General features: G+C 43.9%; 1 protein-coding gene across 1 annotated transcript in view; it reads left to right on the plus strand.

Annotated features, from left to right (window-relative positions):
* The window catches only part of LOC125437838 (protein eyes shut homolog), a 148,507-nt gene that overhangs the window by 57,323 nt on the left and 76,105 nt on the right, over positions 1 to 15,079 (plus strand). Inside the window, exon 3 of the mRNA XM_048505855.1 lies at positions 7,412 to 7,605. Within this exon, the coding sequence (XP_048361812.1) occupies positions 7,412 to 7,605 (194 nt within the window). The remainder of the gene's footprint in view (positions 1 to 7,411; positions 7,606 to 15,079) is intronic.

Here is a 15,079-nt window from a genome sequence, read left to right on the forward strand (position 1 = left end):
ATACCTGGGCATTTTGCAGCTGGATAACATCAAGCACAGGCAAGTGAAAACTATGGTCAGCAGAGAATATACCCAAAGGGTCAGGAAAATTTTGAAATCCAAATTAAATGGTGGGGATACCATTAAGGCCATCAGCACCTGGGCCATACCTGTCTTCAGATACACTGCAAGAATCATAAACTGGACACAGGCTGATTTGGATGTACTGGATAGAAAAACTCAGAAGCATTGTGACAACGCACCATGCCTTACACACACATAGTGATACTGATAGATTATGCCTTTCCTAAAGATCTAGTGGCAGAGGAAGTAAAGCAAACAATGGAAGACAAGAAACATGTGCTGGCCAATTATGTGAATGAAAGTCAAGAACAGGCATTGATTGAAGTGAAGAACAGACATTTACTGAAAGCCCAGAAAACCAAACAAGAATACAGAAAAAATGTGATTAAAATGAGGACAGAAAGCTGGTACAACAAAGTAGTGCATGGCCAGTTTCTGTAAAAGATCAAGGACAATGTGGAGAACTAAAAGGCCTGGCTGTGGTTAATAACTGGAATTCTGAAAAAGGAAACTGAATTCCTTATTTTAGCCACTCAAGGGCAAGCCATTAGAACAAGTTGGATCAAGGCCAGAGTAAAAAAAAATCCTTGGATGATGCAAAATGCAGATTGTGCAACGAAGCTGATGAAACTGTAGATTATGTTTTCAACTGCTGCAAAAAGATCGCCCAGACTGAGTACAAACAGAGGCACAACTCAGTAGCCAATATGATCCACTGGAATTTATGCAGGAAATACAAAATGAGGACAGCTAAAAATTAGGACTTGCTTCTGGTGGGAACATTGTCCAGAGAAAGTAATGGAAAATGAGAAGGTCAAGATCTTATGGGACTTCCAAATCCAAACAAAGTGTTGCCACATAATACTCCAGACATCACTGTTATTGAGGACTAGAAAGTGACCATCATTGTCATAGAAGTACCTGATAGGAGGATCATTGAAAAAGAACATGAAAAGGTCACTAAATACTGAGTTACAGCAACTATGGCACAAACCAGCTGAGGTCATCCCAGTGGCAATCGGCACCCTAGGTGCCATTCCAAAAATGCTAGGGAGCACTTGAAACATCTTCAAATTGACAAAATTAACATCTGTCAGAGTCAGAAGGCAGCTCTGCTGGGACCCGTATGAATACTATGTCGATACAATACAACATCCTAGGCCTCTGGGTGAGGCTTAAATTGTAGTGAAAGGCCAATAAACAGTTAAAGATCTGGCAGCTGTGATATCAAACAAAAAACCTTTGCCTAGGATTTCTAGGAGCAGGGCTCTGCTGGCTATCCCTAGACCTCCATTCATGTGGTTCAAAAAAGCACTCACAAGGGAGCATTTATATGAATACAAAGGCAGGCAGATCAGGAGGGCAGGGTGGGAGAAACAGTCAGGCCTCGGTATCTGCCAAGGCAGGAAGAGTGGGCCACAGGAGAGGTCATGGAGAAAGTGGGCAGGAGAGACTGCCAAGGCAGCCCTTAGGGCTTGAGAAGGGTGGGCTTGGCCCAGATCTAGAGGTTGGAGGGATGGAGCCATGGAGGCAGGACCACCCCTATTAGAGGGAGAAGGGAAGCGGAGAGGAAACTGTTGATTGGCAGTTGCTGGGAAACTTGCCAAGTGTTGAGGGAGAGGAAGCCAATGAGTCCTCCTCCCTTGCTTCTGAGGCCTCCAGGATTACTGAAGACCTGGAGTAACCAATTCCAGGGAATGCTGGAAATGAGCACCTGCCAACAGCGAGTGCCGGAAACATATACAGATGTCCTGTGTCCTCAGTGGAGGGGGGGGGTTCTAGGGCAGCAGTTCTCAACCTGTGGGTCACAACCCCTTTGGGGGTCAAATGACCCTTTCACAGGGGTCGCCTAAGACTCTCTGCATCAGAGGTCTCCATCCGTAAAACGGATAAATGTTAGGATTGGAACTGTATTAAAGCATTGCGGCATTAGGAAGGTTGAGAACCACTGTTCTAGGGCAATGTAATAATTGGCAGAAATATCCCATGATAGCATAAACATTGGCTTGTGAGATTTTTGAACTTTGAGTGTTCCTCTATCATGTTGATGGTGTCATTGTTGCCCATGAATAGAAAGGAAAGTCTAAAAAGTTTCAGAACATTTCATTGTAGGTATTTGGCTGTGTCAAGTGACGTTTCTAGCATTTGTAGGATTTCCTTTAGATTGCGTTTCCCTCCACACTTCCCCAGAGAAATCAGTGCCATTTTACTGGGTGCCCTAGTTAAGAAAATCTATTCTACCTGTTTTTGTATCGCTCAGTATTAGTGATTAGAAGGCTGTACTGCAAAGTATATCTGCTTATTACAGGAAAAGGTTAAGAGGCATTTGGCCCATGCTCTAGAGAGAGATCAAATTATCCTAATTTCTGAGAAAAAGCAACAATTCTTCCGTTTAAGCTGAAAATGGCTTTTAAAGCTATAATAGGCCATGTTTATGCCAGGTCATAGTCATATGCATTAGACCTGCAGCTGTCCTTGCTTTATTTTTATATGAATACAAATGTCTAAAGCTTTTTTTTTCTGCTATAAAGCAAATAGGTAGGATGAATGAAAGAACAGGAACTGCAGGCATGACCCACACCTAAATGCCTTCTCAGACAATGAAGTGAAGAGTCCATTTATGTTAATAACAATAAAGCAGAATGGCTAAACCTAGTGGTTGTAGCAGCATGTGAATCAGAAGATGTTTATTGTTATCTGTCATATGGCTTACAGATGTATGGCAATAGTGGTACTGCCTCTGAAGCAAATCTAAATGTCCTTCATGAACAAAACTCTTTATACAAAGCATATCCCAGCATTCCTCATGGACAAAAATGTTTCAAACTGCTGCTGACAAATAGTCTCTTACTAATGTTTTGGAAAAGCTGTGAAATAATTATAGGGGTGATAGCAAAAACCATTAGTTAAGAAATAAAGGAGTAAATGGTTTCCAGAATTCTCTGGCATATTCTCTGGCAAATCCCCACAGAAGTGCCTTAAGTGCATAGAATATGTAGAGCTAATTCTCAAAATCTTTGAAGCTAATTAAATTCAAATATGTCCATGCCTACCCTCCAGAGCTTTCTGGAATTACTGGGTTTGTGAATTTAAGTGCTGAAGAAATATCTACTATGCAATTTGTGTGGACAATGTTATAGAATTTTTTCTGGTTGGGAATTTTACACAGAATATCCTCATGGGGTTGGAATGAATCATTGCGTGAGGTCAGAAAGTGGTCAGAAAGTGAAACAAAACAATTCTTGCCATGAGCACTGTCAAAATGGAACAGTGTCTGGGACAAAGGTTTACAATGCAACCATAATAAAAGCGTTTTACTGGGAGTCAGCACCACTGTGTAGACTTGAAAAGATTCTGAGTAGACCTGTTTATGATTGTACTGTTGAGCCATGACTTAGCTCTCTGAAAGAAGGGGTGGGGAGTGATCCATTTAACCAAGAGACCTCTATAACCAGTAGCAGATATCGGATGGCTCTTGAGTAAATTTTATGTTGAACAGGAACATTTAGTCCAGGGACACTAATCTTTTAAAAAATAATAATTTCTATTCATTTTTTAACATTTACAAGCACAACTAATGTGATACAGTACAATACACAATAGTGAACCAATCACTCTAAACTAGGGGTCTGCAACCTGTGGCTCCGGAGCCGTATGCGGCTCTTTCAGCCTTATACTGCAGTCTGGAGGTCAGAGGGTAATGTGGGCATGTCCTCCAGAGCAATGCTGGAAGGAAAGGTTGAGTGGAGGGGCCAAACCAGAGGCGACTCCATGCGTGAGGGTGCCGCTTTTCATGTCCCCTTCACTCACCTCTCCTTCCAGGCTGCCCTGGAGGGCTGGAAGGACACGTCTACGCTGCCCTCCAACCCCTGGAGGTCAGAGGGTAGCGTGGGTGTGTCCCTCCAGAGCAGCTGCCATCCCCCCTCTGCCATCCCTGCAGCCGCCATCCCTCCTCTGCCCCACGGAGCAGACGGCTGCCTGCTCCATCAAGCAGAGGGAGTTTCCCTGCCCGGTGCTGCTGCCATCCCCGCAGCACCGGGCAGGCTGCATCCGCCATCCCCCCTCAGCCCCTCTGTCCCTCTGCAAACCCCTCTGTTTCTCCCGAGCAGCTGCCATCCCCCCTCTGCCATCCCCACAGCACCAGGCAGGCTGCAGTCGCCATCCCCCCTCTGCCCCACGGAGCAGGTGGCTGCCTGCTTTGTCGGGAAGAGGGGGATTCCCTGCCCGGCGCCTTTGCCTTCCAGAGCTGGAAGGAAAGGTTGGAGGGGCCGAACCAGAGGCAGTTTCGTGTGGAGCCACCTCCCTAGCTCGGTAGATCTTTGGACCCGTGGAAAATGGCTCCAAATGGCTCTTTGAGTGGTAAAGGCTGTCGACCCCTGCTCTAAACTATGTGAAACAGAGAGTGCACACTACATTTAATTACTTGACTTCTCAATCTCAACCCATTGTTAAAGTTATCTATAAAATGTTATTTTTCCATTAGTATCTAGACCAGAACATTTTTAAACTATTCTAACTTATATTCAATTCTGTATGAAATACAAACATATTTCTATTGTAACCTTATCTCTCTAACTTAGTTCTCAAAATTGAAGGCAATCATATTTTAAAAATTCCCCAATCCCTCCTTAATCTTCTAACCTACAGATTATACAGTTAAGATTGTAGTCTCACGTTCCTCTGATTTTTAATACCTAATATTCTATTTTACAAGCTTTCCTCTTCAATTCCACTATTGCAACCATTAAACATTATTAGGTGAGATTCTTGTTGTATTTCGTGTAGACGTCTTTAGCATTTGCTGCAGGGGTAATTCTGTTGCTGTCATTTATAAGCAAAGAGAAGTCCTTTCAGAGGTGTAGCTTGGGAAAATGGAGCCTGGTGCAAAATCTGAGTTTTGCGCCCCGCCTGGTGTGGACGGCCTCCCCACGACCAAAGGCCAATCCTGTTGCTTACCTGTTAGACTGGAAAGGATGGCTGGCAGTACAAGCCTTAGCACAGTCAATGGCTTAGAATGGTGTATGATTTGTACTGTAAATCAGAATAAAAGCCAAAAAAACATATATAACCCATCCTCACAGTTCCACATGGAGCTTTCTTATGGTTACCATTCTTGTTCGCATCCATTTACCACAGAAATTAAACTTTTTTTCTCAGTGCATCTGTTGATTTAGCAATAAAGATTTGTGACAGCAAGAAAAAGTTCCTGGTACTCCTGGCAACCTGTTACACCTGGACAGCTTCCAAAGGGTGGTATCTGAACTTTCCTCAGAATGGTGGCGATTTAGTATGCACCAGCTCTGAGAATATTATTGTGTAGGCTAAGAATGATGTGAATAAGACAGGGGAAATCTGGGGATTTTCTGCCTTTTCCGTGTTTGTGGTGTAGCAGTTAGAATGTTGGGCTAGGAAAACGGAAAATGGGATTCATGTTCCCATTAAGCCTTATTTGGTAACCTTTGACCAGCTTACTTGGTAACCTTTGACCACTCTCTTTCAGCCTAACCAACCTTACAGGGTTATTGAAAGAATAATAACAGAGAAGGTGAGAACTGAGTAAGCCACCCTAAATTCCTTGAAGGAAAGGCAAAAGACAAGGAATCGGATATATTTTTCAATGGTAATGTTAAGGATTAAACTGTGTCAAAAGAAGAGCCATACTAAAATCTAAAATGAAGGAATATTTGCTTATTGTTGATTATTGGGAAAGAGGAAACATATGAAAATAGAAGCAGGGCAGAGCATGCTGGAATTGAGCTAATTTTGTTTCTTTGTTAATTGAGCAATGCAAATGGAAATTAGAATAAATGCCATAACTGTTTTTGCATAATTCAACGGAAGCCTAATCATTTGTGGAAAGGAGAACCCTGGAATAAATCTCAAAATAGCTACCAAACAGTAACATACTGCTATTAACTGATAATGAATGTGACCATGATGTATCTTTCCTGTAAGGATTGCAGATTAAGCAATATCTCAACAATGAAATGAATGAAGTGTTCTTACCCTAGGACTTCTCCTTGTCACTTATTATCCATCTTTCCTTCTTGAGTCCAGCTCCTAGCAACCAGTTAATACAGTAAAATTAAAAGTAAATCAACATCTCATTTAATTGTGACACTCACCCTTCAGTGTGGTTCCTTTGTCCTTTTTTGCTCATGTAGATTAAATAAATTCATATGGATGTAACATATGCAGTGTCCTACAGCACAATCTTTTTATGTACAACTGTCTCAGAAATCTAAAAATTTATTATAGGCTGACAAAATCAATTTATTTTAGTAGTTTTAAGACACAGTGGTTAAAATATGATCTCTATACTGTACATAGCACTACTATCTCGGAACCCACTATGTTTTCAATGTGGTTATAAAAGTAGCTTTATTGTGTTTAAAACTGCTAGATGAGCAAAGATTAAATTATTTTGTAAGCTGGTAACTATCCTGAGATCATATATTGCACATATTTCAAAGAACCATCAATGGCAATCACTATCTTCAAAGAGTCCAAATATCAGAATCAAAACAAAATGATGTTCTGTACATTCCTTATAAATAATGGCACTTGAATCAATAAGGCCTGTAATTGCGACAGGGGGCAGGGCATGTGGTGAACTCCGTGGAAAGAGCATGGGTGACCCTGGGCTGTCGAAAGGCGGAGTCTGACCACCTGGCAATGTTGTGCATCACACATAGGGCAATGGGTGGAGCATGCGCCCTATATATCAGGCAGCATGCTGTTGCTTCAGCCTCTTTTGGTGCCTTTAGCAAATCTGACCCACCCTCCCTCCCTCTTTAGGGATGGGGTTTTACTTGTGCTTTTATGTCGCAGCTCTGGCGGCTTGGGAAGAGGAGCGCATTCTTGTGGGGAGGCCAAAATCATACGAAGGACCTCCCTGCAGTTGGGAGCCTCCGTAAGAGTGTTGGGGTGGGTTGGACTCAGGGAGCATGCCGCAGAGGCCTTTGCAGGCAAGCCCAACACCCCAGTAGTTAGGGGTCCACAAGAGGCAAATGCCCAATGGCCTGGGACCGCTCTGTCCTCCCTAATAGGGATTGGGGTTGTGGCCAGGTCAGCTGTGATGCTGTCCGGCTGTTAAGATGCGCTCCTCTTCTTTGCTCAGCTTCAGCATTAATAAAGGGCTGTGGCCCAATTTAATCCAGAACGTGTCCTGTGGTTATTCACCTTGGAAGGATTTGCACATCTGGCCGCAATAAGAAAATGTGCCAAAGATGGTTTCGATACAGTATTAACAGCTTCATTTGAATCTTTTATCTGTAACACTCCTGGGGGACTGAATGTGAATTTGAACTTTAAAAAAAGCTTTTTAATTTCTATATTTATTTCTAAGGTCCATTTTGCAAAGAGCATCTGGCAGCATGTAGTTCTCAACCATGTCAGAATAAAGGGGTGTGCTATGATCATCCTTCTGGATACAGCTGTAATTGTCCTGTGGGATTCCAAGGTCATGACTGTGAAGTTGACATCGATGGATGTCCATCAAGACCATGTCAGAACGGAGGCACGTGTACTGACATGCCAAATGTAAGTCTAACTTCTCAAAGATTTACCTAAGGAGAAGCCATGCTGTTTTATAAACACCTGGCCAATGTTCAAATTTTTCCTTCATATTCTAAAATTGATTCTCACTGTAATTTCTCAGCATGTGGCAGTTAAATTTGAAATGTTGATAATAACTGCCATAATGTTTTCCCTACTGTCTGTAACTTATTTGAGTTCACCAAAGAAGCTAAATTTTTGGCTACTTCTATCCCCACATGTATACACAAACACGAATTCTTTGAAAAACATGATGCTTGCTACTCTCTTCTTTATTAGTTATTGATTTCTCCCCATTGCTGCTATTTCTTGTTATTTGCAGGGGGTAAAGTATAGATGACTGTGGAAAGCAATGCAAACCACCCTGTAAACATAGTCAGCCTAATAAATGTTGTAATATGAGGTCACCCCATGGGTCAGTTTTGACCCAGTGCTTCCACCTTTACCTTTTTCAATTGAAGAATGGAGAATGAAGAAAACATATAATAGGAGTGTATCTTGAACAGCAGTGTCTCCTTTTTCCTCCATTAGTGTAATTTTGAAATGTTCAGAAAGTACAATGGAATAAACACATTTCAAAGATAAACCTTTGAAAGTCAGCTAAACATTGCTGTAATAGCCCTAAAAGAAGTTAAAACACATTATGGAAATTAACTGAGCCACATTTAAATATTTTATTTATTTATCAAATGTGTATCCCATTACTCCCTTGCAGAGGCATAACTCCAAGGGGGTGGAGGGCACGTGATGCACCGGGCGCAAACCCCTGTGGGGGTGTGGTGAGGGCGTTCCAGGAGTTCCAGGTGTGAGGTGGGGCAGAATGGGGCAGGACAGGGGTTTTCTGGGGTGGGGTGGGGGCGTTCTGGGGCGGGACTGGGATGGAGGATGCACCAGTGCACCAGGTGCTTTCCCTCCTTGCTACACCTCTGCTCCCTTGTCAAGCAGGCTCAAAGCTGCTTACAGCAAAGGTTAAAAAGACTCAGTGGGTCAGTCAGTCAATCCTACGCAACTCAATCCGCTTATGAAGGAGACCGATTCTGCTTCTGAGGGATAACTCAGAGTGCCCTTCCAATCCCACCCCACTGCCCATAGCCTGCACTGGACCTGCCAAAACTTTTAAATATGATATCCTAATTAAACCAAATCAATGTCAACAAAATTAACTCTTTGCCCTGCTACTCTGCTATCTAGTTATTTACCATGCAAACTAGAACTTAGATTCCATTTTTATTTCCATTGCCTCCAATAGAAGGCTTCTCTCTCCTTCAGTTGGCATGGAATTCTCAGTAATCCTTATACAAAGAAGTTTTCTTGCAACATGTCAAGCATATGCAACATATTTCTATATCCTTGGAATGTTAGCCATAATGTTGCCAAACCTGAAAAGTGGGGCATTCATACACAACCATTCTATGTGCATTCTCCCTTTGGATTACTACAGTTACTTAAGAATATTCCTATCCCACTTTTCAGTAAAGCACAAGGTAGCTTACAATTTTAAATAGGCCTTAAAAACATGTGTTAAAACAGTAAACTTTATGAATTTACTTCATTTATTTCATTTATACTCCCCCTTTCTCCCCAGTGGGGACCCAAAGTGCTTGCATCATTTTCCTCTTCTCTATTTTATCTTCACAACAACCCTCAGAGATAGTTTAGGCTAAGAGATTGTTCCTAGATCAAGGTCACCTTGTGAGATTATATGGTACAAATGTGGAATTGAACCTGGGTCTCTCAGATACCAATCCAAAATTCTTATCTGCTACACCACACTGATTCTCTATTGATGTAAATATCAATAGTTCAATACACCATTGCAAGTACAGATAATTCAAATAAACCAACACAGCACTCCACAAGCCATAAAAATAATACTTAAGAAACACATAACACAGGCAGCCTAATCTTGAGTGGGGTGGATTGGGGTGGACTGGCGTGGGGAGTCCCCTTCTGGAGGCAGCATGGGCTTATGCTGACAGATTTGCCTTCTCCGAGGCACTTGCGCCTGTGTAGAAACAAATCTTCGATCACCAGATGACTGCAGAGCCCTGGGACACCCAGTCACAGTGCCCAGCTTTGTGCCGATGATCCCACAAGGCTCCCAGCTGTGCTTGCATGGTGTGGGTGTTCTGGGGGCATTCAAGGGGGGGCAACCTAGTCAGTCTCGAGAGCTTGCTTGGCCCCTGTGCACCAGAGGAATTCCTGGCAGATATATGCCATGATTCTCGCCTATGGGAGATTTGAAGGTGAGGGCGGGGTGGTTTTTTTTTTTTACTTTTTTAGGTTTCCCACACCACAGGAAAGCCCTGTGGAGCAGGCAAGTCATTCCACAAAAGTGAAGCCTCTATAGGGAAAGAATACCTTTTGGTCGCAAGGCAGATGTCCACCTGCATCCCCACAATCATTGACTGGTACCCTTGATGGAATAGCTTTGGTGACTGTAACAGATTACAGATCTTCAGGGCTCTTGTCAGGCAATTGGCATGACTAATGTCCAGGCTAAGGGACTGCTGATGGGAAAGGAGATTATGCCATTTTGCCAAGTTAGGCTTTTAATTAGGTTACAGGAGAAGTCAATATTGTAAACAATGTTTCTGAATAGACTGAGGTATCTAATTATTATCCTGCAGGCATTGGTCTAACCATGGCTGGTGTCTGTGGGTCTCAAAAATCACAGAAAAAGGTCTTCATTAGTCTGCCAGTGTCCTCACAGGAATCAAGCTGCTTCCTCACACATTAACGTCATGATGACATAGAGCCTAAAGATGATTGTCTGGTTCCATATTAATGATGGATTTTACATTTATTCCGGTAGATTCAGTTCACATTCAGGTTGCAACTGGAAGGAGAGAAGCCTAATGAGTACTTTCCCTGTCATAACTGGCCAGCTGATCCAACATCGTGTGCATGGAAGTATGAGACATCATTTGTAAAGGAGAGACCTGTCAATATGGCCCTTTCCCCACTTACTTAAGCCCCACGCTACTCGAGGAGAGTAGCACGGGGTCCCTCGGCACTCCCCACTGAGAGGGGCGGCGACAGTGCAGCTGCCCCGAAGCTGCTGCTGTCGCGCCCCTCAGCGTGAGGCATTCCTGGCGCTCTTTCAAAGGGCGTCTTTTGATGACCCCGCGCAGAGCACAGGGTCGTGGGGACGCCCGGGCGCGCGCCAGGGATGCCGCGCGCTGGGGATTGTGCGCAGCAACCCTTGGAAAAGGGTAAGTGGAGAAAGGGTCTATGTTTGACTCCATGAGAAACTATGGGGAGAAATAGGAAGAACAAAGTACACACAGAAAGAGAAGGGGAGCCAAAAAGCAGATCCAGGTTGAGACAAAGACAGGGATATCCCACTCAAGGAAATAACACTGATATGCATTTAAAGTAATATAGCAACTCCCAGTGTCCAGGCATGCCAGGTCACCCACTCCAGCACTGGAAAAGAATGGTTCTTGTGCATAACAGTAGGCATTTCTTCTGCAATGGTCATATATGGCCTTAAGGATAGGTGCCAGGACTTTGAACTGAGCACAAATTATACAAACAACCACTGTAGTTGTTTGATACTACAATAATGTGTTTCAGAGTGACTGCTCCCATAAGAAAACAAGAAACCACATTTTGCATTAGTTGCAGCTTTCAAATTGCCTTCAAGCAGAGGCATAGCTGGGCCAGATTGCACCCGGTGCACACTCTGTGTTTTCCACACACACCCTCCGCGGTGCCCCACCCACCCCCTTACCTTAGTGCAGACTGGAGAAGTGGCCTGTTCCCTTCAGGCTGAAAATGGCCTTGTGGGAACTACACTTCCCATGAGACCCTGGGGCTCACAAGATCTCCTGGGAAGTGTAGTTCCCACAACATCATTTTCAGCCTGAAGGAAACAGGCTGCTTTCGCAGATTGCACTGTTTGAGAAAAGTAAGTGTGGTGTGGGGGCACCATGGAAGGAAGGGGGCACTGCAGAGTGATCTTCCGCCCCCTGGCACGCACTCGGAGAAATGCGCAACCTCTGGTCCCCTGGTAGCTCCACCTCTGCCTTCAAGGCAACCTCATGTAAACCCAACTTAACCTAGACTAGCATTATAGAAACATGGATCAGTGTAAATGGACCAGACAATAACCAACTTTGGTCCATTAGTTCCTCCTCCGACACCTTCTTGATTGATCCTCCTTAATGACAGTTGTACAACATCAGGCAGTTTTGGCCAGTTTCATCTCTGTCTTATTTGGATTCAGTTCATCTTCTCCCATACAATTTGAATGGGCGCAAGAGTATTTGTGCACTTAGGGGCGGATTCCGCATGGGTGAAAAACAGTGATATGAAAATGGTGTAAACCCTTTCACAGCATTTTAAACCATTTTACACCATTTTCACACTGCTGTTTTTGACCCATGTGGAATCCGCTAGAGTGAGGCCAATGTGTATCAGGAAGCACTCTGAATTGGTTGGTAATACTGCCATGTAGTCACACCTGACTGATGATGTCCCAGAAAGATGAAGCAAAAGGAAGAATACAAAATAGTGTCAGAACTGAAACTAAACAGAGTCTATACAAGTAGTGAACAGAGTGTGAAAAAGTAAGCTAGGAGTTTTGGTAGGGTTAGGATTCTAAAATATATTACAACTTCATTCTGAAAATGTTTGTTAGAAAATATGTGGCTCAGTCTCAATTTTTAGCCCTATTTTTACAGAGGTCACTCCAGCATTCATAAGAGTTGGCAACATTCAGATGAATTATAAACCATGACAAAAATATATTAATATTCTTCCTACTTGTTTTAAACTATATTTATAGAATTCTGACATGTGGGAAACAGAATAGATGATGCCATCTCTTTTCATATTTTTATGTAGTTTGAAATCTAAGAGGGAAAAAAGCAGGATAAACCTTAAACATGTTTTAGCTCTCATTTTGTTCCTACCTGGGGCTGTGTAACTGTTTTGTGCCATTAAAAAAGTCCACAAGAGGTTATTTTTCTCATGACATTTTTACAAGATGAATATTTTATGAATGCATCCTCAAATGGGCATAGCTAGGATTTATTTAATGTAATTCTATACCACCTTATCATACAAAGTTCTCATTTCACATGCTATAGAGAATTCTAGATTTCAGTGGTTACCCTGACATGATAAAGATCACTTGCCTCTACCCACTGCTGTACATTCAAAATAATAAATTGTATTGTTTATTTTTATTCCAATAATGTCATACAGTTTCATAGCTGCCTTAAGGCAATGAGTAAAGATAAAAATAAATGGATAAGAATAAATAAGAGAACAAGCAATGGCAGAACAAAACACAGAGCAAAACGCCAGTTCACAGACCTGGGATGGTGGTGTAGCAGGGCCAGCGTGGAGAAGGTAGGGCAGGGGCCCTGATGGATAGGTTGGCTGTAATCCATCAGGCAGATGGAGGAATGGAGGAGAGAGCCAGCAAAGCCATTCCAAGGTGGGGAGGGACAGGAGTAGACCGATGAGTTCTTAGCTGGACTCCAATCTCCAACCCCTGAAAGGGACAATAAAAAGACCAGGGGACAGTCCAAGACCCAAGGTGGGGGGAAAGAAACACCAGGCAGAAGAACCCAGCCTCCATGATAGTTAATCCCACCCCCCAAGGAGGGACCTGCCCAATTGCACTGTGACCAGCAGGCCCACAAAGGAGCCACTTTGACATGGGGAGCAAACTCTCAGGGAAAGGATCTGGCAGACATGCATAGGCAGGCCCCCTTCCCACCTGCACTGCGAACAGAGGCCCTCCCACCCAGATGGTGTGGGCATGCCCTTGCCAGAGTACTGCATAGGGTTCTATGACTGTCATTCACATAGAAGGCATCAGTGTTTGCTGAGCTGGGAACTCCTGCCCATGTCCCTCTGGCACAGATGCCCCTGCCACTGGTCCAGCTCCCACAACCTCCAGGTTGCCTGACTCCAGGCCAACCTACAGCAGTCCCATTCTATCTGCACTGTCACACCTTTGTTCTTTTTTTCCAGCTGCTCCATCAGGGAAAGCCTCCCTTGCAATAAGATGACTTAGTGGTTATAGGGGCAAGGTTTGGACCTTGGATAGCCTAGTTGTGGCAGTCATGTGTTCCTGACCTCAGCCTTCCCCCTCCATACACAGCCTAGCCCCACTTACCTTTCCTCTCCCACCCTCCTAGACCCCTCTCAGCCTCACTGATGCATGGGAAGAAGAACACTTCCTTCCCACCCTGCCTGCCCCTTGCAGCTGACTAACTGGGTGACCCCAGGTAGAACTAGGTGAGATCAGAAATGGAGCTCCCCATGGGAGTGGCATCTCACCTGTCTGTGTGCTTTCAGACTGTTGGTTTCCAGCTGCCCAGCTGCCCAACCTTCAAAGTGAATTCAGAGAAAAGGCTTGGCTGCTCAGGTGGTGTAAAATTTGCTCTCGTAAAAGGGTTGTTGTGTTCTGAGTCAGCCCCATGGTGTAAAGTGCCAGCCCATTGTGCGAGAAGTGAACCCAACGGGCAAAGTGTCAGACTGACAGTTCAAAGTACTGCAACTGCTTGCCTTCCTACCAATTGCTTGCCTCCCTACCAAGGGTGCCCTGTGCTCATGCTAACTCTGCACATCTGATAGCTGTTGGACAGCATTCCAGGCCATGTACCTTACCTGCCAGGTTTGTGTGTCCAGGAAAGTGTTTATAAAAGGGGTGGACTCCTGCTATTGGAAGCTGGGCTGGCTTCCACCACAGCCCCATTGGCCAGTTACTTGATTGACTTCTAGCGCTGACTGTGGCCATGGATGTGAGGCTGCACTGATGGGAGAGGCTTTTTCACACCCCTATAATACAGGGTTGTGCCATGTTTTTTTGGCAGTGTAACTTTGCTTGTGAAACAGTGGGCATTCTCAGCCTGAAAGGGAGCCAACTGCCATCAGCCTACCTCCAGGAACACCCCTCTTTTGTGCCAGTGTGAGTCCCTGTATGGAAGGTGCACTGCTGCCATGGCTATTCTGATGCCTATGTATCACATTGCTGTGCTGCTCTCCGGCACTGATAAAAGTTCCTCAGCATTGCCATAAATGCCCCTTATGCCAGCACAAGTGATATTTGCCCTGGGGTCATACTGCTTTCTGAGCACTTTTGAATTGCACTGAATCCACTTTGGATTCCACTGAAAGTCACTTGATGAGTTTCATAGAAAAGACTTCCAGATTCTAGTCCATTATATCAGATTGATGTCCAGATGAAACCACAGGACATAAAAAAGATATAAAAACAAAAAGTGATCACACCACAGATTGGTTGTTTACTAGTCCTAGGGTTGGCAACTGGCCTGGACAGAAAAGTCCTAACTCTTTAACAGAGGTTCAATGTATCAAAATAGGAAACTGAAACATTTCCATGGCACTGAGCTAAACAAAATCACCTGGCAAATAGTTGCCCGTTAAGACTCTGTTAAAGGTAAAAGGAATTTTTCTGTAGGCCAGTTGGCAACCC

Source organism: Sphaerodactylus townsendi, linkage group LG01 (assembly GCF_021028975.2).
Source record: "Sphaerodactylus townsendi isolate TG3544 linkage group LG01, MPM_Stown_v2.3, whole genome shotgun sequence".
Lineage (NCBI taxonomy): Eukaryota > Metazoa > Chordata > Lepidosauria > Squamata > Sphaerodactylidae > Sphaerodactylus > Sphaerodactylus townsendi.